The 22,500-nt window shown below is 39.5% G+C and overlaps 1 protein-coding gene across 1 annotated transcript in view; it reads right to left on the reverse strand.

Annotated features, from left to right (window-relative positions):
• Positions 1 to 2,169: 2,169 nt before the first annotated feature.
• Positions 2,170 to 22,500, reverse strand: part of LOC122256343 (uncharacterized) — a 30,710-nt gene continuing 10,379 nt past the window's right edge. The window contains exons 4-16 of the mRNA XM_086555460.1: positions 20,388 to 20,574; positions 18,066 to 18,656; positions 17,530 to 17,771; positions 17,113 to 17,159; positions 16,849 to 16,948; positions 14,850 to 16,713; positions 13,630 to 13,938; positions 13,022 to 13,390; positions 11,431 to 11,565; positions 8,084 to 9,622; positions 6,210 to 6,992; positions 4,223 to 4,658; positions 2,170 to 3,527 (exon numbers count right to left, since the gene is read on the reverse strand). Coding sequence (XP_086411586.1) covers positions 2,597 to 3,527; positions 4,223 to 4,658; positions 6,210 to 6,992; positions 8,084 to 9,622; positions 11,431 to 11,565; positions 13,022 to 13,390; positions 13,630 to 13,938; positions 14,850 to 16,713; positions 16,849 to 16,948; positions 17,113 to 17,159; positions 17,530 to 17,771; positions 18,066 to 18,656; positions 20,388 to 20,574 — 7,533 coding nt within the window. The 3' untranslated portion in view covers positions 2,170 to 2,596. The remainder of the gene's footprint in view (positions 3,528 to 4,222; positions 4,659 to 6,209; positions 6,993 to 8,083; positions 9,623 to 11,430; positions 11,566 to 13,021; positions 13,391 to 13,629; positions 13,939 to 14,849; positions 16,714 to 16,848; positions 16,949 to 17,112; positions 17,160 to 17,529; positions 17,772 to 18,065; positions 18,657 to 20,387; positions 20,575 to 22,500) is intronic.

A 22,500-nucleotide genomic window follows, 5' to 3' on the forward strand; every position in this document is an offset into this window, starting at 1 on the left:
TTGAAATCTTTAAAGTGAATTCTCTTGCGATTTCAGTTGAACCACTTTTTTCCATATCCTTCATGACATGTTGAGTAATGACACTTTATTTCTCAATCCATATGGAGTAAGGCTGGAGCAGGTGGTAATATACTGAGCGAAATCTATCGGAAAAATTGGGATTTATACAGCGTTAACTATTTCGTCGGATCGACATTACGATAACGAAGAAAACTATACCAGTCGTGATTGTGAATTGATCATATTTAGAGGATGCAGGATTATCTTATTCTATACCATGTGGGTGTAGAATATATTTCGTATATTGTATTATTCGTATTTCGTATATTATTTCGTATATTATATTATTATATTACATTCGCATATTATTTCGTATATTATAATATATTTCGTATATCATATCATTCGCATTTCGTATATTATTTTATTCTTTATCATGTGGGTATCGAATATATATATATATTTCGTCCATTCATGTGGGTGACCCGAGTGCTTTGGAATGATGTGCGGCAACTGATGTGCTCTTTCCTTTGGGTGATTTCCTGCCAAGACCCGAACCACATCTGCAGGTCGGCGAGAGATATTTTAAGATTATTGAAAATATATATATACAATTGTAAATACAAATTTTACCTCCCTGAAATGTATCTTTTTGATTTGGTCGATATTGTTCACATCATGGTTGTATCATAGTAGCCGCTTATTTATAAACTTGCAGCATGATTTCGAATAAATTGCATTTATTGAAACACCCTAACGCGGGGTGTCTGTCTGTCTCTCTCCGTCTCTCTCTTTCTCTCTCGCTCTCTCTCTCTCTCTCTCTCTCTCTCTCTCTCTCTCTCTCTCTCTCTCTCTCTCTCTCTCTCTCTCTCTCTCTCTCTCTCTCTCTCTCTCTCTCTCTCTCTCTTACACACACACACACACACTCACTCTTACTCTCACTCTCACTCACACTCACACTTATACTCTCTCTCACACACATAAACACACACACACACACACACAAAAAAAAAAAAATCGTACATAACTTGCGTGATATTATAATATCCCTTGATATTATATATCAATTCTAGAATTTCTCGAGAGACGGGAACCGGTAGAACGGACCTCAAGTTTCTCATTTAGGAATTATTGTTTCTTAATGGTATCTGACACATTTGATTGATGATAATTTTCATTTTTTCTATGATTATCTAAACTGGTGTTGGTGTCACCGTTGCAGTACTCTTTATATTAATGATTATCGTTATTACTATAAAACGATTGTAAATACTAATACTGTTACTAAATATATGACTATAATTCAATCATCATTGGTGGTCATGTCTTCATTACTATAATTTTCAAATATTACCATTATTGCCTTTTCTATTACCATGGTTATTACAAGTATTTTAATCATAATTTTTCATCGCCGATTGACATGTATGCTTAAGAGATTTTGTATTATGATCATTATTATTACTGATACCATTATCATGGTTCATGATAATAATTATTGATATTAGTTTTACTGAATTAATATTGTCGGATTTGTCATTCTTGATTTCTTCTTACAGAATCAGTTAGTTACACTATTGCCATCATCACTATTACTGCTGTTATTACAATTATCATCACATAATTAATCATAATCAGTATTAACTGAAACTGTAATGAACTGCTGATTGAGAGAAAGAGAGAGAGAGAGAGAGAGAGAGAGAGAGAGAGAGAGAGAGAGAGAGAGAGAGAGAGAGAGAGAGAGAGAGAGAGAGAGAGAGAGAGAGAGAGAGAGAGAAAGAAAGAGAGAGAGAGAGATAGAGCTTCACCTGAGTCAAGTTTAACTCACAGCCTGACTGACAAACACTCACCCTCTCTCTTTCTCTAAACACACCGTAAGAGGTAGGTAACATTTCAACTCAATCTCTAATCAAATCTGTCAATCATTTAGTCAATCTCTCAATCGATCCCATTATATTTCAATGGGGAGTAAAGTATTCTCATAACCTTAGGATGGACTCTGATAAACCATGCATTTGAAACAATGTTTATGTTGCATGTGTATATGGCTTTATTCTTAGAAAGGAGAAAGACTGATTTCTACAGCGCATTTTTAATGTCATATGACAAATATTCTGGATTTTTCTTTTGAAAATGGTATAACTGCAGAAGGTGAAAAAAAATGACAGAATTAAGAGTGACTTTATTAAAATTACATTAAAAAAATATCAATAATTTTTACAGGGTATACATGTAAAATGTGTACATACTAAACAATACTAGTGTACTTAAACGAAAACTTGTATTTTAAATGGAATTAAAGAAGGTAATACATATATTTTCTACATATAGCCTTCCTCACTTCCACAAGAGGACAGTTAATGAGATTAAAAAAACAGAAACTCTTAATTTCTCTTGTGTTAAAACATGCAACATGTTACAATATGACCATCCAAACAAGATGCATACATGAATAACTGGTCTGAAATCATAAAAAAAACATCTTTTTTTCTATATTATTAGGCATAAATATGAGATATGACATAGACTCCTAATATTCATTATAATCGTTCAGTTATTGCCTTCAGTCACTTAATCGTAATCAAAGACTTCTAATCTATAAAGCCATATCCAAGTGCTGTTGAGACACAGCCAAGTATATCTGATTTACATCCTCTGCCGAGTAATTGTCAACGCCACTTTCTCGGAGCGAATTCTTGATCATCTCGATGGTTGACGAGACGTCCTTTTTGTGGGAGGATTTTGCAACAGCTTGTATGTCTACTCCATTATAAGATTTCTTCACTTCAAGTTGCAATACTGAAAACTTGAGTAACTTTAAGGTTTCTGTGCTTCCTTCCAGCAGCCTATCACTAAGGGGACTTTCTACCGCTTTGCTCAGACTTAAAAGCTTGTGAGCAACTGTTTTAATCAATATATTGTTATCCTCATTGCTTAGAACTTCCAAGGCTTCTTTAGAGCTCACGCCTAATTTCACAACCTCCTGCATTAGCATTTTCATTGCTGGACCAAAAATGCCAAGGAATTCCGAGAGCTCCTCCAGTATTGCAAAAGTCTGCAACAGAGAGCATTTTACCAAGTTTTCATCCATGCCAGAGATATTTTCTTTTCCACAGGATGGAGGCAGCATCACACTTTGCTCACTCTTTTGGGATTTCATATTGCAGATTTTTTCCTGGGATGAAAAATTCTCTAACTGGCCTGTCCGTTCTGTCGCTATATCACTTTCCTTGGACGGATCTGCGGTGCTTTCAAGAGCCTTGCACTGCTTCCTGAGTATTTCGAGCTTTTCCTGCCACTCGGATTCTTGTTTCTCCTGCAAAACTTCCTCCCAAAACTTCGTCCAAATCGTGTCACGCAGTTCTAGGTCCTCCACATCTCCGAACTTCCTCTGATACTCTTCCATGAACATGTCTCGCACCTCTTGAAACTGTGGGTGGATTTCTGGCATTTCTAAGAACACTTGGTATTCCGACATCAACTCATTCTTCAAGTCTTTCTCTGCTTTCTCCAGCTGGTTCATGGTCCTGGTGGTTCAATAAAAAAAAATTCAGGTTTTAAAATCATGCTTAGTATTATCCCAATTCAATTTTTTCCTTGTCTCTCCCTCTGCCTGAACTGTAATATAGTAATCTGATATTTACTTTGTGGAAATATGACATTATTATGATGAGATCTTTTATCTCCAATCACACAATGGATAATCTACTAAATATGTTTATGTATTCTACTTCAGTCTGTCCTTCTCAATGGCATCACCACCATTCTAATTTCATTTGCTCAGAGATTACTAACACTGAGGATAAAAGCAACTTGGCTCTAGTCAATCTTGAAAAATCTAGGTGGACTACCAAAACACAATGACAGTAGCTGAGCTAAATTATATAAATTTCCCATTATGATCAGTCATCTGCCTTTCAAGTTCACCACTCAGCATTACCAATGTGTAAATTGCAAGTATGGGATATGGGGTATCTTTCAGATATAGTACTTGATACTGATGAATAACACTTTGGCAATGCTGAATGGTGAACTTGAAAGTGTAGTGACTGAGTGTAATCATTACAGGAAAAAGTGAAAGGTGAGGTTCTCAGAATAATCATCTCTCTGCTTATGTAACTTCTAGTGCAATTAATGATTTCATAAAACAGATATAAATAACCTGACATGTACCTTCAACCTTAAGTCTCAGTAACCATGTGATTTATCATTTCATTCTGACCTTTCATCACATACTGAATCTGAAGATATTGCCGCTGGTGACACAGTAGCTGGCAAGGCTGTAGAAGAAGGCATTGATGTGGATACAGGCTGTGAGGATGAGGATAATGAGTCAGGAGATGAAGCGGGTGCTGCAAGTGATGAAGTCAATGTTGATGACGCATTCCTTAAAGTTGTGAGCGAGGATAAAAGTGAGTCGGTTAAAATGGATGACTTCGTTGGTGATATGGAACATGAAATCTCTGAGGATGGAGATGTTAAAGACGATGATGATGAACATGACGGTGATGGTGATGGTGATCGTGACAAGCTTGGACGTCTTCTGTAGGAGCTTGACTTCCGTTTCTCTTGAGATCTCCGCCTCCTCCTGCCTTCTCTTTCGGGCGACGAGTGGGATGGCCGTCTTTTGGAAACCCTGTGTGATCCGCTGGCCACATCTTGAAAACGAGGTTGTAGAGAATAAAGGTTATAAAAGGTTAGATGAATGCAAGTGCTTAGTCAATGAGAAGTCAATTACTAGCTATTGCCAGTTTACTCATTCCATGAATTTTCTGCATTTTTTAAATTACTATCATTGCTGTTAATAATGTAATAATAATAATAATAATAATAATAATAATAATAATAATAATGATAATAATAATATTATACATTTCAAAAAGGTTAAAAAGAATGTGTTCAATGTGCTCTTGCCCATGAGAATATATTCCACCCAGCCAACTTTTTGTCTTTTCATCAAAATATTCAAGGAGCTGAAAGAAACTTGAAAGAAACTTGTACAAAGGGGTTCTCCATTAGAGCATGGGTATCAGAATCATCAACTTTAGCAGGCACATATAGCAGGCCATACAGTATAGTATGCAAGCCAGACAACAGAACTCTGGGCAGTTCACAATCACCTGTTAGGGGAGTAATACAGTAAAACAGGAAAGTTGGATCCGAGTCCAATCTCGCACTTGTTGCTGAAAGCTCTTTAAAACAAGCAAGTAAACAAAATCAAGAATTCAATTACCTTGATTCAGTACACAGTATGAAGGCCAGATATCTTACCTATGAACACTTCGCAATTGTGAACTGAGCTGAGCAATATAAAAAAGAGAAAAATTGAACTAACTCTTGTAGGCTATTCTCCCTTGGACACTATAATAAAAACTATCACACATACAATACTATCTGTAAAAGATAAAAGGAACCATTCTAAATACTGATTACACTGGGATAATGTCTTTCATTTGCCTACTCCAAAAAATCTAAGAAAAAAGTACAGGATGGCTGGATGAGCGAATAGGTCACCGTATGAATGCAAAAACGTGCCAGACCATTTGACAACCCTGTATTATAGATGATATACTAAAGTGTTACTCATTGCACGGCTTGGAATGAGGAGATCAAAAGCTAAAATCTATGCAACATAATGATTCTTGTCCTACAAAATTGGCTCCCCCTGCAAGAAGAAGAAGAAGATAAAGGAGGGGGAGGGGGAGGGGGAGGGGGAGGGGGAGGGGAGGAGGAGGGGGGAGGGGAGGGGGAGGGGGAGGGGGAGGGGGAGGAGGAGGGGGAGGGGGAGGGGGAGGAGGAGGAGTTGGAGGAGGAGGAGTTGGAGGAGGAGGAGTTGGGAGGAGGAGGAGTTGGAGGAGGAGGAGGAGGAGGAGGAGGAGGAGGAGGAGGAGGAGGAGGAGGAGAGGGAGGAGGAGGAAAGGGAGGAGGGAGAGGAGGGGGAGGGGAGTGAAGGAGGAGGAAGATTAGGATTAGGATTAGGAGGATTAGGATTAGGATTAGGAGGAGGAGGAGGATGAAGAGATGGAAAAAGAAAAAAGAAGAAAGAAAAAAGAAATAGTAAGAGAAGGAGAAGGAGAAGAAGAAAAAGGATAAAAGAGATAAACAAAAAAGAATTTTCAGAATTAGACAAAATTTCTTGAAATCGTTTACCACTTGTTTTGAATTACTTTCACAAATACTGAATAAAAAATAGGCAGATCAATAATTACATCTGTTTCGCTCTGACAGGTTTCTTGACGAGGCTTCAGACCTCAGCCTTTTTTCGAGATGTTCCCAGTGTTCATTCTTTCTGCGATGGTATCTCCTTTCTTCCCACTCATAGATACTCCTGCTTTCATCATATCTGGCACTCTTCCTCTGCCGTGGTGGTGAAGTGTCCCTCGCTTTCCTCTTGGTTCCTCTTTCACCTTTGTCAAAGTTCCTCCGCCAGGTCCTGCTTCTCTCCTCCCGGCCACTGCTCCTCCTCTCCCTGCTGCGGCTCCTGCTGCGGCTCCTGCTGCGGCTCCTACTCCTCCTCCTCCTCCTCCTGCTACGATCTCGAGCGGTGTGTTCTCTACTCCTCGCCTGCCTTACACTGCTACTTTCATAGATGTCTCTCCTCCCTTGGCACTGGTCCCTGTCTCTTCTTTCTTTGCGGACAGTTTCAACGTCTTCATCACTGGACTTGTCTTTCACCTTCTCAGCGATTTGATTGTCCTCGCCTTTCACCTTCTCAGCCACTTGGTTGTCCTCGTCTTCCACCTTCTCAGTGACTTGGTTGTCCTCGTCTTTCACCTTCTCAGCGACTTGGTTGTCCTCGTCTTTCACCTTTTCAGAGACTTGGTGATCTTGTTTGAGGTGCTTTGCGGGAGGGACCTGCGTACTTTTAAGGTTGATTACCCACTTAACCTTCTCCTTTAGTGGCTCTGTAATATGTCCCACAGACAGACCGCAAATAAGATCGTCATGGATCTCTGAGACTGGTTTGGGACTTTCCTTTGTCTCTTTAATATCTGCAAGAGGAAATATAAAAGATTACATTATCAATCTGGTCAATACAGTTCTTCAAATATTTCCACTACAACTGTGACCATTATCACAATTAACCCTCTCTGGACGGGTGGTACACTACTGTACCGCTCATTCAAAAGCCCAGTGGCTGGGTGGCACCATATGGTGCCAGTCATTTAATTGATTTAGGCTTCAGCATTCGAAAGCCCCAGCATTGTGACATTCAAGGCTGGTTAATACCAGCACCAATGAAAAAGAAGTCATTGTCACCAATATAAAAGGCAAGTTAAAATAGCAACTGCTGATTAACCCCTCATCACCCTGCACATGCTCGTAGTAGCATGCTTGGCAGCTGGCAAACATAGTTCATCCTGTCCTTCCCCCCATGAACCTATCTGCCCCCCCTCTCCTCAATGCTCCTCCCTGCTTTCTGCTCTCCACACAATGAACTTTTAGTAAGGCAATTTTCACTCAACAAGTGACCAATCAATATCAAAAGGTTTCTGCAGCTGTGCCTGAACAACTGCTGATCACAGATGTGCCACAGCTGCAGTGAAGGGGGATTAAGTCACACAAAGCCCAGTATTTAGCGGGTTAATAAAGATAAATCAAGCAACACCCACACTTCTTTGTTCTGTCTTTGCCCTCCTGTCTCACCAGTCTCTCCTAGGCTTCTGTCCTGTTCATTATTCTCTCTATTAATCTAAAACTATCACACATGCACCTTCACTTTCTGCATAAGTAATTTCCTTGGTCTCCTCCTCTTACATGAACCTTGGTATCCTTTATACTACATGTATCTGAAAAAAAAATTCTCTCCTGAAAATTAAAGTCCTTGTATCTCAATCACACATTCCTAGGCTCCTATTTCATATCCTGTTCCTTTTCCTCTCTCTCTCAACTACTTCCTGTCCTGTTCATCTGCCTCTCCTGTTTCAACTACTTCCTGTAATGCTCCTTTGCATGAGAAGGAGCTCAACTCGAGACAGGGAAAAGCAATGTAAGCCTCTCTCTTCCATTCACATTTACCTTCTCCAATACTTCCCTCTTCTTTACCTCCAATGAGAATCCTCCCTTTCAAGATCTTTCTTACCTTTATTAGTAGCTTCCTTCTTGAGATCTTCCTTGCCTTTATGACAATCCTCTATTTTGAGATCTTCCTTACCCTTTTCAAAATCTTCCTTTTTTTCATTGCACTCTACCTTACTCATTTTTAAATCTTCTCTCTTGAGGTCTTCTTTGTCTTCTCCACAATTTTCCTTTCCAAAACCTTCCCTTCTGAAATCTCCCTTGTCTCTGCTGCAATCTTCCTTTTCAAAATCTTCCCTTTTAAGATCCTCTTTGCCTCTGGTACAATCTTCCTTTCCTTTGTCACAAGCCACCTTGTCTTCACCACAGCCTTCCTCACCTTTTCCGATACCTTCCTTTTCGAGATCTCCCTTGCCTTCATCATCCTCTTCCTTTCCTCCATCACAATCTCCTTTAGTGAGGTCCTTCTTGCATTTATTGCTATCTTCCTTTCTTTTCCCATTATCTTCCCTTTTGAGATCTTCCTTGCCTTTATTACTATCTCCCTTACCAAAGTCACTATCTTCATTTTTCGAATCACAATCTTTCCTTTCGAGCTTTGCCTTCTCTTTATCACAAGCCTCCTTTCTGAGATCTTCCTTGCCCTTTTCTGAATCTTCCTTTCGGAGATCTTCTTCGCTTACACCACAATCTTTCTTTTCTTTATCTTTCTTGCCTGTATCTATCTTTGTGAGAACTTTCTGGCCTCTATCACTAGCTTCCTTTCTAAGAACTTTGTTGCCTTCACCGCAATCTTTCTTTGCATGATTCTCCTTGCCTTTATCACAATCTTTCTTTGTGAGATTCTCCTTGCCTTTATCACAACATTTCTTTGCAAGATTCTCCTTTCCTTCATCATGATCTTTCTTTATGAGATTCTGCTTTTCTTCATCATAATCTTTCTTTTTGAGATTCTCCTTTTCTTCATCATGATCTTTCTTTGTGAGATTCTCCTTTCCTTCATCATGATCTTTCTTTGCCAGATTCTCCTTGCCTTTATCATGATCTTTCTTTGCGAGATTCTCCCTTTCTTCATCATGATCTTTCTTTTTGAGATTCTCCTTTTCTTCATCACAACCTTTCTTTGCGAGATTCTCCTTGCCTTTATCATGATCTTTCTTTGCGAGATTCTCCTTGCATTTATCATGATCATTCTTCATGAGATTCTCCTTTTCTTCATCATGGTCTTTCTTTTTGCGATTCTCCTTTTCTTCACCACAACCTTTCTTTTCAAGATTCTCCTTGCCTTTATCACAATCTATCTTTGGGAGACTTTCTTTGCCGTTATCACAATCATCCTTTCCTCTCTCACAATCATCCTTTCTGGGTATATCTTTGCATGTCTCACAATCTTTCTTCTTGGGGACTTCCTTATTACAATCTTCCTCTTCTTGAGCATTATCCTTTGGCTCGGCATCTCTTCCAGCACTCACACCCTTCTTTAGAATGTCTGTGAAGGCATCGGACAGCTTCTTAACCACCAAGTTTCCCTGCGTGTATATCTTGATGTTATTTTCTGTTGCCTTGGTGATAATCTTTGACAACAGTTCCTTGTTTTGGCTCTCTGTTTGAAGGAAAGGAATGTGCTTTTAAATCATATCTAAAAGAGTAATTGAAATTACTGTTATCTTTTAAAGAAGCTGCATATATATATATATATATATATATATATATATACATATATATATATATATATATATATATATATATATATATATATATATATATATATATATATATATATATAATATAAAATAGATTTCATATAGTTATATTCAAACATATCTTACACTAATATAATAATAATAATAAAAAATAATAAATCAACGATAACAAAGTGATGATGATGTTCACCTATGGTGATAATAATAATATAAAAAAAAATATATATATATACACACATACAGGTGGTTCTCATTTAACATCTTTGTACATCAGGTTTTAAACTTTGGCTAGGAAGTGCAATACTGTGGGCCAAAGTTGTGAATGGTTTTGCATAGAAAATTGGGCATTCTCCATGGAGAAGGGAGGAACTGAAGGTTCTGATAATGCAAAGTAAACTCCTTTCATTCAATTTAAAAAAAAAATCTGATCTTGTTTTACACTTTTCAATGATTTGCTGGAACTGAACCCTGCTGTAAAATAGTCTTGCCTGTATGTGTATATGAGGGGGGAAGAGGGGGGGAAGGAGGGGGGAGGAAGAGGAAGGGGGGTAGAAAAGGAAGGAATGAGAGGAGGGAGAAAGAGGGGGGAGGGGAGGGGAGGGGAGGGGAGAGATGGAGGGGAGGGGAGGAGAGAGAGATGGAGGGGAGGGGAGGGGAGAGAGAGATGGAGGGGAGGGGAGGAGAGAGGGATGGAGGGGAGGGGAGAGAGATAGGGAGAGAAGGAGGGAGGGAGAGCAAAGAAGGGAGAAGGGGAGACAGAAACAGAGAGAGAGAGAGAGAGAGAGAGAGAGAGAGAGAGAGAGAGAGAGAGAGAGAGAAGGGAGAGAGAGAGAGAGGGAGAGGAGAGAGAGAGAGAGAGAGAGAGAGAGAGAGAGAGAGAGAGAGAGAGAGAGAGAGAGAGAGAGAGAGAGAGAGAGAAGAGAGAGAGAGAGAGAGAGAGAGAGAAGAGAGAGAGAGAGGAGAGAGAAGAGAGAGAGAGAGAAGAGAGAGAGAAGAGAGAGAGAGAAGAGAGAGAGAGAGAAGAGAGAGAGAGAAGAGAGATAGAGAAGAGATAGAGAAGAGATAGAGAAGAGAGAGAGAAGAGAGAGGAATGAGAGAGAGGAGAGAGAAATGAGAGAGAGGAGAGAGAAAAGAGAGAGAGAGAAAAGAGAGAGAAGAGAGAGGAATGAGAGAGAGGAGAGAGAAATGAGAGAGAGGAGAGAGAAAAGAGAGAGAGAGAAAAGAGAGAGAGAGAGAAGAGAGAAAGAGAGAAAAGAGAGAGAGAGAAAAGAGAGAGAGAGAGAGAAGAGAGAGAGGAAAGAAGAGAGAGAAGAGAGAGAGAAGAGAGAGAGAGAAGAGAGAGAGAGAAGAGAGAGAGAGAAGAGAGATAGAAGAGAGAGAGAAGAGAGAGGAATGAGAGAGAGAAGAGAGAGGAATGAGAGAGAGGAGAGAGAGGAGAGAGAAATGAGAGAGAGGAGAGAGAAAAGAGAGCGAGAAAAAAAAAAGAGAGAAAGAAAAAAAAAAGAGAGAGAAAAAAAAAGAGAGAGAGAAAAGAGAGAAGAGAAAAGAGAGAGAAGAGAGAGAGAAAAGACAGAAAAGAGAGAAAAGAGAGAGAGAAAAGAGAGAGAAAGAAAAGAGAGAGAAGAGAGAGAAAAAGAGAGAGAAAGAAAAGAGAGAGAAAGAAAAGAAAGAGAAGAGAGAGAAAGATCAAATTAAGGCAAACAGTAACCTGAGACATCCACTGGCAAGTTGGCTCCTCCAAATCTCTTTGCTTTTACGTTCTTCCCAAAAATCTTATAAGAGTTGAGGACACCCAGAGCATCGGAAACTGCACAGGAATCGCCAAATTCCACCATCAGAATACCTGAAGAGCAATAAGGAAATCAAGAGTTAACTTTCATCTTATTGAGTTTTACACGGTCATGGCTACTGCTACTGCTGACAGAGACAAAAGAATCATAATCTATTTTCAATAGAAGTCAAGTTGAAAAGAGAAATCCAGCAGGTAGACTATTTATTTACTTGCTACTTTATCGAACTGCGTGACTGGACGTTTAAAGGACTTGATGACTCCGCACACCTCCAGGATATTCTTGACAGCTTCATCTTTGAAATGAGGAGCGATATTGTCAATAGTAATCCAACATTTGTTTTCTCCTGTTGTTGCTGAGCTTCTCCTTACTGCAGCTAGTATTTTTGCGGCTCTTGGTGGCTTTTCCTCTTTCCTGGTAGGTTGTGAGAGTGAGTCCTGTTTGATCATTTCCTCTTCCTGTTGTTTAGCTTCTTGGGGAGCAAGAGGTGCTTTCTGACCATAGTCTTGCCTGTTGATTGCATCTGGCTGCACAAGTTTGGGCAGAATGGAAGGAGGAACTCTAGAAATTGTACCTTGTGAGGCATTAGTCTCCTTGTCTGATGGAATGATATACTTTAAAGCTTTACCTTTTTCGCCACATGACTTTTTTGCTACATCTTTCTCAGTATGATTAGCTTCAGAATCTCCTAGTTTTGAGAACACAGATCCTTTAGAACAAATCAAAGGTACTTTCTGAATCTTCACTGAAAACATTACATTATTTATCTGCTGTTCGGTAGACTTATTCCCTACATTACAGGAAGACTCTCCAGCAGATGAAACAGATGAATCAGCCATCATCTGCTCAGCATGAGAAACTTCCTTATGACCTTCACATGAAGTCAATCCTATCTCCTGCATTTGGCAGTCTTCAGCTTCCAAGGCAAGAGGACTGCTTGTACTGACTGATTTTCCAAACCTATCTCCTTCTGTTTGACTCGACATACATTCTTCCTTGTCGACGGAGAGAGACTCTAGTTCATTAGGTGCATTCTTCACTACACCATATGATAATTCAGAGCACTTCTGAGAGTCAGTTTTGCTTGGTGGTTCTGCATTGGGATGAAGTTTTGAACTTTCAGAAATGTTTTTATCTTCCTGCCTGCATGACTGCCCTGTTACTCCAGTATCTTTCTCATCCCTTTTCATACTTTTCTTATGAAGACCTGGTGGTTTTATAGAATAGTGAAGCTGGTTATTTTTGCAAATCATAAAAGAAGTAATCTTATCTATCTATCTTTCTATCCATAAATATATGTAGATATAAGCTCTACATCAATAAACTATTCTATTTTTTAAATTAAATCATGACTAATCATTGAAGTCAAACTATAAACATGAACATATGACATCCTGACATTGCTCCTTATAACTGAAGAATGTGCAGATAACACCTGTTAACTATAATCCTTCTTTTACAATATTTGCTATTCACATTCAAGGAACAATCTACAACCTGTAAACTTACTTGGTTCTTCAACTGAGGGAGTCTTTGCTTTGTGACAAACTGGGACTCCCAACTTCATCTCGTTCCCTACTTCCTCTCGGGTCCGGTCTCCTTCCCTAACACCTAATGCTGACTCAGTCGATTTGCAGGGATCTTTTTCCTCATTTTTGGTCCAATCCTCTGACTGCTTCTTGCCTACAATGCTAGTAATTTTATTTTGGTGCTGCTCAACAGTGGCCTTAGCTGTTATAATTTCAACACTATCCTCAAATCCTTCCGCAAATGGGTTTCCTGGCACTTGACTCTGTTCTTCTTTTTGTCCAGTTGGTGTTGTCTTCCATTCTGCTGGACAATCAGCTGACTTCTTCACCTGATTCTGAGGGTTATTTCCTGGAAACGAAGAGGAATCTAATAATTTCCATCTCTTAAACTTTATAAAGTGTGTGCAAAATACTAACAAAATGTTATCAATATCATTATTTACTAGATTAAAAAAAAAAAAAAATACACACGATATATGAGTCAAGACTTGGCCACTGTAATGACACATTATATTGTTTTGCTATTCATTTCCACTTTTGTTGGTTATCAGAAATACACCACTCCTATTTCTCAGCTGCTCATCATACCTGGTTCTCTGCTTGGAAGATTCCTATTCTGCAGGATTGAAGCCTCTCCCACGCTGTGCTTCTCGTCTTTCTCCAGTGCACACTTCTCAACTGCATCAGGTATATGAGAATCCAGTCGGTTACTGAACACAGCTGCTGGTCCTTTGCTCTTTGCGATTTCAAGTTCGAAGGAATTTGGATTTGGTTCAGGAAGTTTCTGATTTTCACTTAGTCTTACATGCAAGTTTTCTTCATTCTCTTTTGTGACTGATCCTTCAGCATCTACATGGCTGTCTCCTGGACATTTAGCTGGATTTTGTGGAGTCTCTTCTGAAAATAAAAAGAAAAGATTAAATACATGTACAATTAAATGTGCTCTGTGTATATACAATATCAGATAACTACAATTCAGCATTTATAAATATAAGAATACATTGGTCTCCTAACTCTAACATTCTATTGATGTGTGATTTTGGATTCATTGACAACTTGGAAATCCTACCGTGATCCTAGCTCGGCAATGGATAAGCCAAGAATGGTGATCATGTGCAAATATTCTATATTTTAATGACATTCACCGATGAGTCATGATCATAAAGTTTCTTTCACCCAACAAAATTTCCACATCTTTTTGAGGAGGGATTTTTACTCTCCCTAAAATAATTAAATTCAATATTCACCATTGGGAGAATCATAAAAAGCAGCAAGGAGATGAAGTGAAACATAACTTGCTAACTAGCATTAGTTGCTGGCTGAGGTTTCAAAACAAACATTCCATCAAACATGATCACTTACTGAGTCAGTTTGACCTTGACCACATGGTGGGTTATTATCCATCTTGATGGATACAGATACCTATTAAGGTATCTGTATTTTTTTCATGTGTCTGATTATCTATGGAATTCTAAAAGTCAAAATGGGAAGGTTCAACTTAGATCTTTTCCTAGACTACTTTTGTCTTTTCCTACTTAAATTCTGCCTCTAGATTTGCAATTTCTAATGTACTGTATTTTTGATAATCTATGAATAACTGAAGTTGCAACTTTACTGCAAAGCACAACTTTTTTTAGTACATAAAACAGAGAGGATAACAGAATCATGAGTACTTATTGTAAAGAAGAAAAAAACTTGATCTACTGGAAATTTTGAATACAAAAATGAATGCTTTTGGATCTGCAAGAACATGAAATCTGAAAATAATAAATATATATTACCTGTGTCAAGACATAAATTAAGCTTACCATAGAATGTTGATCCTTCCTGGACTGGCTGTCCTTTAGTATCCTCTGTATTCATCAAGCATTGAAGCATGTCTTTCATAAGTTTATTCCAATGCCTCAATACTCCCACATCCTTTGAAATATCTTGTGTAATGTCTATGAAACTCAATATAAGCTTCCTTTCACTGTGGTACTTCCTCAGCAGTGCTCTCTGCTCTGCTTTGAGAGACAGGTCCTCTAGCATTGCCATCCACTCAGATATGAGAGCAGTACTGTACACATTCCACAGCTGCGATTGGCCAATAAGAAATGAGATGTTCAGCTTCTTTTCCCTCACTGCATGAATGTAGCTATGTGAACAATGGGAGTTTACCCCTGCCCATACAACAGCGTCTGGGGGGATGGGAGCTAGGACTATGGAAGAACCCTCCCCCAAATATTCTTTGGCACAGGAGATGAAATCCCTGGCTTGGTTAATGATTTTGCTAATGTCCCTCTTGACTTGAGTAAATGAATACGATTTTTTCAGATCACAGTACAGCGCAGGATTTAGACATTTAGCCTCTAGGCATTTTGGCCCGGCAAGAGTAGGAGTATACAAGAGTGAAGGCAAGTCCACCAGCAATACCCAGAGAGCATGATGGGACCAATTCTTTTGATATTCTTTAATTATAACTTTGTTCAAATCATTAAAGTATACTCTCTGGTCAATGAAATGTAATGGCAGATCCAGCTCCATAAGCTTCAACTGTGTATACATGCATTTGGATCCAATGATGATAACATTATTGTAATTGTAGTTCAGTTTATTTACCAGTTCTCCCTTCTCTGAAGTCTTTGGTGTCATGGCCTCTTTTGGTGCAGGATTAAGGTTTAATTCATCATGTTGCATGAGGACTGCTGGGGTCAATGTGGGGTTTGATTTTACTTGCTCTGGGAGTTCCATGACTGTCACTGCTTTCCATCTGGCATTTGACACATCTTGCTCTGATTTCATGACAGCAGCCGGAGTAGGACTTGGGTTAAGTGTTCCTTGTTTTGAAGGTGAGGCCATTGCTGGTGTTGGGCTAGAGGTGGGTTTATCCAGCTCTGAAGGACTTGTGAGAGGTGCTGCTGTGGATTTTTGATTCAGACTTTCTTGCTCTGAAGGTCTGGAGACTGGCAGAGACCCGGACTCTGATTTCCTCCTCTCAGTCACTAGCGTCGGATGGGGCTTTGACTCTTCTATTGATCCCTGAGATATCAGCTGTCTTGGTGTAAGTCTTAGTGCCATTTGGATAATCACTTTCATCATCACTATCCACGCTTTACTTACATATGTGTAATCCTGGAAATCCATTACTGGCACTAGGTTCCTGCCATTAAGTGCTTCTCTGTACTGCATGATCACCTGTGGCGACATTCCACAGTTGATCAAATCCTCATCAATATGCAATGCATTGCAATATGCATTGAAAACAGCATACAAACAGTTTAAAATCTTGCTTGGAGTGCAATACCAATTATTAATTTCACAGATCTTATGGAGGTCATCGTGCACTGGGAAGCTCTCCTCCTCAACCACAGTGGCTGGCACAGGAGGGACTAACACCACGACACCACGGCTTCCGAGTTTCCTTTGCACGGCCTCTTTCATTTGCTTGCTGAGGTACAGCATGAGCCTTACCATGTCTTTCATCCTCTTTCTGGTATTGCACTCTCTGAAAGTGAGAGAAGAGAGTCGAGGGAAACATCTCCTGCAGGAGGAGCAGGGTTCAAACTCAACAAAGTCATAGATTCCCATTGTTAAGACCCACAGAGAGTTTTTCGTCTCTTCAGTCAGATTTTTACTCACTATGTCTGAAATGGTTGACAGTCTTATGTCCTCATTTGCCAGAACAATAACCTGAAAATTTTTAGGAGGAAAAAGGTGGTGAGAAAGTTAGGATATTGTTATATCTATCACATATAATCACTGGGTTTCATTAAACTTATCCCAAGTAGCTTCAATAATATATCGTTTATACTTCACCTTACTTACTTTGGCTGAAGTTAATTTGGAAAGAACTTTTTTGTACATAATGTTGCCAAGAACAACAACATTCTTAAAGAAGGGTTCTCGAGTGTCATCATCTGGTTTGCTAGATTAAAGAATGTATATACATATATACATATACTAAAAACCGATAGATATAGTATGAACTATTCTTAATTTGTTCTGCAGTTTTATTCATGATGAAAGATAATTTAATAATAGTGCTACGATAAAAAAAGATGAAAAGGGGGTGGGTAAAAAAAAACATACCTAATATTTCTGGAACTTCTCAAAATGGATGCAGTTCCTTTCATAACCTGTACAGATGAGCATAACAAGTTAAACACTGTGCATTAAGACAAAAAATGAATCATAATCAATAATAAAATGGCTTTCTACAAGAAGAAATTTTTCTTTACAGACTATTTGGCTCCCTCTTTTCCATATAAATATGGAGTCAAGTGGTGACCTGCAACTTTAGCAGGTTGTATTGTCCCCATTCTTTTGGATTTTTTATATATTTTTGAAAAAGGAATATATCCAAATAAAAGAAAGAGAGAGGGGAAGAAAGAAAGAGATAGAGAGAGGAAGTGGAAGTGAGAGTGGTATAGGGATGGAAGGAGGAAGAGAGAGAAAGAGAGAAAAAATATCTGAATATAAAGGGTTTTGAGATGAAATATATCTAACCTGTAATGATGAAGAGATCGGTGTCTTGCCTGAAGAACCTGAAGGGGCAGTAACTGGTACTCGCTTTGTAGGGCCTGCAAGTGTTGTAGACAACATCTTAGCATGTGACACTACAGGACTCCTTACTGTTTTACCTGTGATATTTGGATTTTTAGATGAATTGAGATCTGTGCTTGTAGAATCCTTACAGGTAGCTGGTGTTGCAGTCACAGGCTCTGATGGGGTAGTACTTGTCATCTCATCTGAAGATAAATTATTGGCAGAATTTGATATAGTGTTGATGAGCACTTTACCTGCAAATTTTAGTGTAACTGGTCCCCTGCTTGTAACACATGATACAGCGCTTGGTAATTTAGCTGATGGTTGTGTAACTATCCTGTTTAGTGTCTTAAATGTAAAGGCTGATGGACTACTGACTACTGTTGTGGTTGTAGAACTTCTATTACTGGTTGTTGACTTGTTTGTAGATAGTAGTGACATTGTTTTTTTTGCAGTTAGTGTTTTGTTAGCTGAAGGTGCTGTGATTAACATCTTACTTGTAGAAGCTGTTGTTGTAGCTGTCAACTTGCTTGAGGAAGCTGTTGCTGTGGCTGGTGTCTGAATTGTAGCATTTGTTGTGCATGGTTCCTTCCTATTGGAAACTGTTGTAGTTAGTGTCTTGCTTGTAGAAGCTACTGTTGTATCTGATGTCTTGCCTGTTGAAGCTGTTGTAGTTTGTAAATTGCTTGTAGAAGATACTGTTATACCATGTATCTTGTTTGTAGAAACTGGATTCTTGTTTGTAGAAGCTACATTAGTAGCTGGTGTCTTGCATGCAGAAACTACAGTTGTAGCTGGATTCTTGCTTGCAGTAGCTGATGTCTTGCATATAGATGTTGTAGTTATCTTACTTGTAAAATCTACCACTGAATCTGGTGTATTGTTTGTAGAAGCTACAGTTATAGCTTGTGTCTGGCATGTAGAAGCTACTGTTGTAGCTGGTGTCTTGCTTGTAGGCGTTGTAGTTGGTGCCTTGCTTGTGGAAACTACTGTTGTAGTTGGTGCCTTGCTTGTGGAAACTACTGTTGTAGTTGGTGCCTTGCTTGTGGAAACTACTGTTGTAGTTGGTGCCTTGCTTGTGGAAACTACTGTTGTAGCTGGTGTCTTGCTTGTGGAAACTACTGTTGTAGTTGGTGTCTTGCTTGTAGAAACTACTGTTGTAACTGGTGTCTTGCTTGTAGAAACTACTGTTGTAGCTGGTGTTTTGCTTGTAGAAACTACTGTTGTAACTGGTGTCTTGCTTGTAGAAACTACTGTTGTAGCTGGTGTCTTGCTTGTAGAAACTACTGTTGTAGCTGGTGTCTTGCTTGTAGAAACTACTGTTGTAGCTGGTGTCTTGCTTGTAGAAGCTACTGTTGTAGCTGGTGTCTTGCTTGTAGAAGCTACTGTTGTAGCTGGTGTCTTGCTTGTAGAAGCTACTGTTGTAGTTGGTGTCTTGCTTGTAGAAACTACTGTTGTAGCTGGTGTCTTGCTTGTAGAAACTACTGTTGTAGTTGGTGTCTTGCTTGTAGAAGCTACTGTTGTAGTTGGTGTCTTGCTTGTAGAAGCTACTGTTGTAGTTGGTGTCTTGCTTGTAGAAGCTACTGTTGTAGTTGGTGTCTTGCTTGTAGAAGCTACTGTTGTAGTTGGTGTCTTGCTTGTAGGTATTGTAGCTGGCGCTTTGCTTGTAGAAACATCTGTTGTTGCTGGTGTCTTACTTGTAGAAGCTACTGTTGTAGTTGGTGTCTTGCTTGTAGAAACTACTGTTGTAGTTGGTGTCTTGCTTGTAGAAGCAACAGTTGGTGTTGGTGTCTTGCTTGTAGAAACTACAGTTGCAGTTGGTGTCTTGCTTGTAGAAACTACTGTTGTAGCTAGTGTCTTGCTTGTAGAAGCTACTGTTGTAACTGGTGTCTTGCTTGTAGAAGCTACTGTTGTAGCTGGTGTCTTGCTTGTAGAAACTACTGTTGTAGCTGGTGTCTTGCTTGTAGAAACTACTGTTGTAGCTAGTGTCTTGCTTGTAGAAGCTACTGTTGTAACTGGTGTCTTGCTTGTAGAAGCTACTGTTGTAGCTGGTGTCTTGCTTGTAGAAACTACTGTTGTAACTGGTGTCTTGCTTGTAGAAACTACTGTTGTAGCTGGTGTCTTGCTTGTAGAAGCTACTGTTGTAACTGGTGTCTTGCTTGTAGAAGCTACTGTTGTAGCTGGTGTCTTGCTTGTAGAAACTACTGTTGTAGCTGGTGTCTTGCTTGTAGAAACTACTGTTGTAACTGGTGTCTTGCTTGTAGAAACTACTGTTGTAGCTGGTGTTTTGCTTGTAGAAACTACTGTTGTAACTGGTGTCTTGCTTGTAGAAACTACTGTTGTAGCTGGTGTTTTGCTTGTAGAAACTACTGTTGTAGTTGGTGTCTTGCTTGTAGAAACTACTGTTGTAGCTGGTGTCTTGCTTGTAGAAACTACTGTTGTAGTTGGTGTCTTGCTTGTAGAAACTACTGTTGTAGCTGGTGTTTTGCTTGTAGAAGCTACTGTTGTAGCTGGTGTCTTGCTTGTAGAAACTACTGTTGTAGCTGGTGTTTTGCTTATAGAAGCTACTGTTGTAGCTGGTGTCTTGCTTGTAGAAACTACTGTTGTAACTGGTGTTTTGCTTGTAGAAGCTACTGTTGTAGTTGGTGTCTTGCTTATAGAAGCTACTGTTGTAGCTGGTGTCTTGCTTGTAGAAACTACTGTTGTAGTTGGTGTCTTGCTTGTAGAAACTACTGTTGTAGTTGGTGTCTTGCTTGTAGAAACTACTGTTGTAGTTGGTGTCTTGCTTGTAGAAACTACTGTTGTAGTTGGTGTCTTGCTTGTAGAAGCTACTATTGTAGCTGGTGTCTTGCCTATAGAAGCTACTGTTGTAGTTGCTGTCTTGCTTGTAGGTATTGTAGCTGGCGCTTTGCTTGTAGAAACATCTGTTGTTGCTGGTGTCTTACTTGTAGAAGCTACTGTTGTAGCTGGTGTCTTGCTTGTAGAAGCAACAGTTGGTGTTGGTGTCTTGCTTGTAGAAACTACTGTTGTAGCTGGTGTCTTGCTTGTAGAAACTACTGTTGTAGCTGGTGTCTTGCTTGTAGAAGCTACTGTTGTAGCTGGTGTCTTGCTTGTAGAAACTACTGTTGTAGCTGGTGTCTTGCTTGTAGAAACTACTGTTGTAGCTGGTGTCTTGCTTGTAGAAACTACTGTTGTAACTGGTGTCTTGCTTGTAGAAACTACTGTTGTAGCTGGTGTCTTGCTTGTAGAAACTACTGTTGTAGCTGGTGTTTTGCTTGTAGAAGCTACTGTTGTAGCTGGTGTCTTACTTGTAGAAACTACTGTTGTAACTGGTGTCTTGCTTATAGAAACTAATGTTGTAGCTGGTGTCTTGCTTGTAGAAGCTACTGTTGTAGCTGGTGTCTTGCTTGTAGAAACTACTGTTGTAGCTGGTGTCTTGCTTGTAGAAACTACTGTTGTAGTTGGTGTCTTGCTTGTAGAAACTACTGTTGTAGCTGGTGTCTTGCTTGTAGAAACTACTGTTGTAGCTGGTGTCTTCCATGTAGGTATTGTAGCTGGTGTCTTGCTTGTAGAAGCTACTGTTGTAAATGGTGTCTTGCTTGTAGAAACTACTGTTGTAGCTGGTGTCTTGCTTGTAGAAACTACTGTTGTAGTTGGTGTCTTGCTTGTAGAAACTACTGTTGTAGCTGGTGTCTTGCTTGTAGAAACTACTGTTGTAACTGGTGTTTTGCTTGTAGAAGCTACTGTTGTAGTTGGTGTCTTGCTTGTAGAAACTACTGTTGTAGCTGGTGTCTTCCATGTAGGTATTGTAGCTGGTGTCTTGCTTGTAGAAGCTACTGTTGTAAATGGTGTCTTGCTTGTAGAAACTACTGTTGTAGCTGGTGTCTTGCTTGTAGAAACTACTGCTGTAGCTGGTGTCTTGCTTGTAGAAACTACTGTTGTAGCTGGTGTCTTGCTTGTAGAAACTACTGTTGTAGCTGGTGTCTTGCTTGTAGAAACTACTGTTGTAGCTGGTGTCTTGCTTGTAGAAACTGCTGTTGTAGCTGGTGTCTTGCTTGTAGAAACTGCTGTTGTAGCTGGTGTCTTGCTTGTAGAAACTACTGTTGTAGCTGGTGTCTTGCTTGTAGAAACTACTGTTGTAGCTGGTGTTTTCCTTGTAGAAGCTACTGTTGTAGCTGGTGTCTTGCTTGTAGAAACTACTGTTGTAGTTGGTGTCTTGCTTGTAGAAACTACTGCTGTAGCTGGTGTCTTGCTTGTAGAAACTACTGTTGTAGCTGGTGTTTTGCTTGTAGAAGCTACTGTTGTAGCTGGTGTCTTGCTTGTAGAAACTACTGTTGTAGTTGGTGTCTTGCTTGTAGAAGAAACTCTTGTAGCTGGTGTATTGTTTGTAGAAACTACTGTTGTATTTGGTGTTTTGCTTGTAGGAGCTACTGTTGTAGCTAGTGTTTTGCTTGTAGAAGCTACTGTTGTAGCTAGTGTTTTGCTTGTAGAAGCTACTGTTGTAGCTAGTGTTTTGCTTGTAGAAGCTACTGTTGTAGCTAGTGTTTTGCTTGTAGAAGCTACTGTTGTAGCTGGTGTCTTGCTTGTAGAAGCTGTTGTTGTAGTTGGTGTCTTGCTTGTAGAAACTACTGTTGTAGTTGGTGTCTTGCTTGTAGAAACTACTGTTGTAGTTGGTGCCTTGCTTGTAGAAACTACTGTTGTAGTTGGTGCCTTGCTTGTAGAAGCTACTGTTGTAGCTGGTGTTTTGCTTGTAGAAGCTACTGTTGTAGCTGTCCTGCTTGTAGAAGCTACTGTTGTAGCTGGTGTCTTGCTTGTAGAAACTACTGTTGTAACTGGTGTCTTGCTTGTAGAAACTACTGTTGTAGTTGGTGTCTTGCTTGTAGAAACTACTGTTGTAGCTGGTGTTTTGCTTGTAGAAGCTACTGTTGTAGC

The sequence above is a fragment of the Penaeus japonicus genome, unplaced genomic scaffold (genome assembly GCF_977035675.1).
Source record: "Penaeus japonicus unplaced genomic scaffold, GWHDUDI00000001_assembly GWHDUDI00000031, whole genome shotgun sequence".
Classification (NCBI taxonomy): Eukaryota; Metazoa; Arthropoda; class Malacostraca; order Decapoda; family Penaeidae; genus Penaeus; species Penaeus japonicus.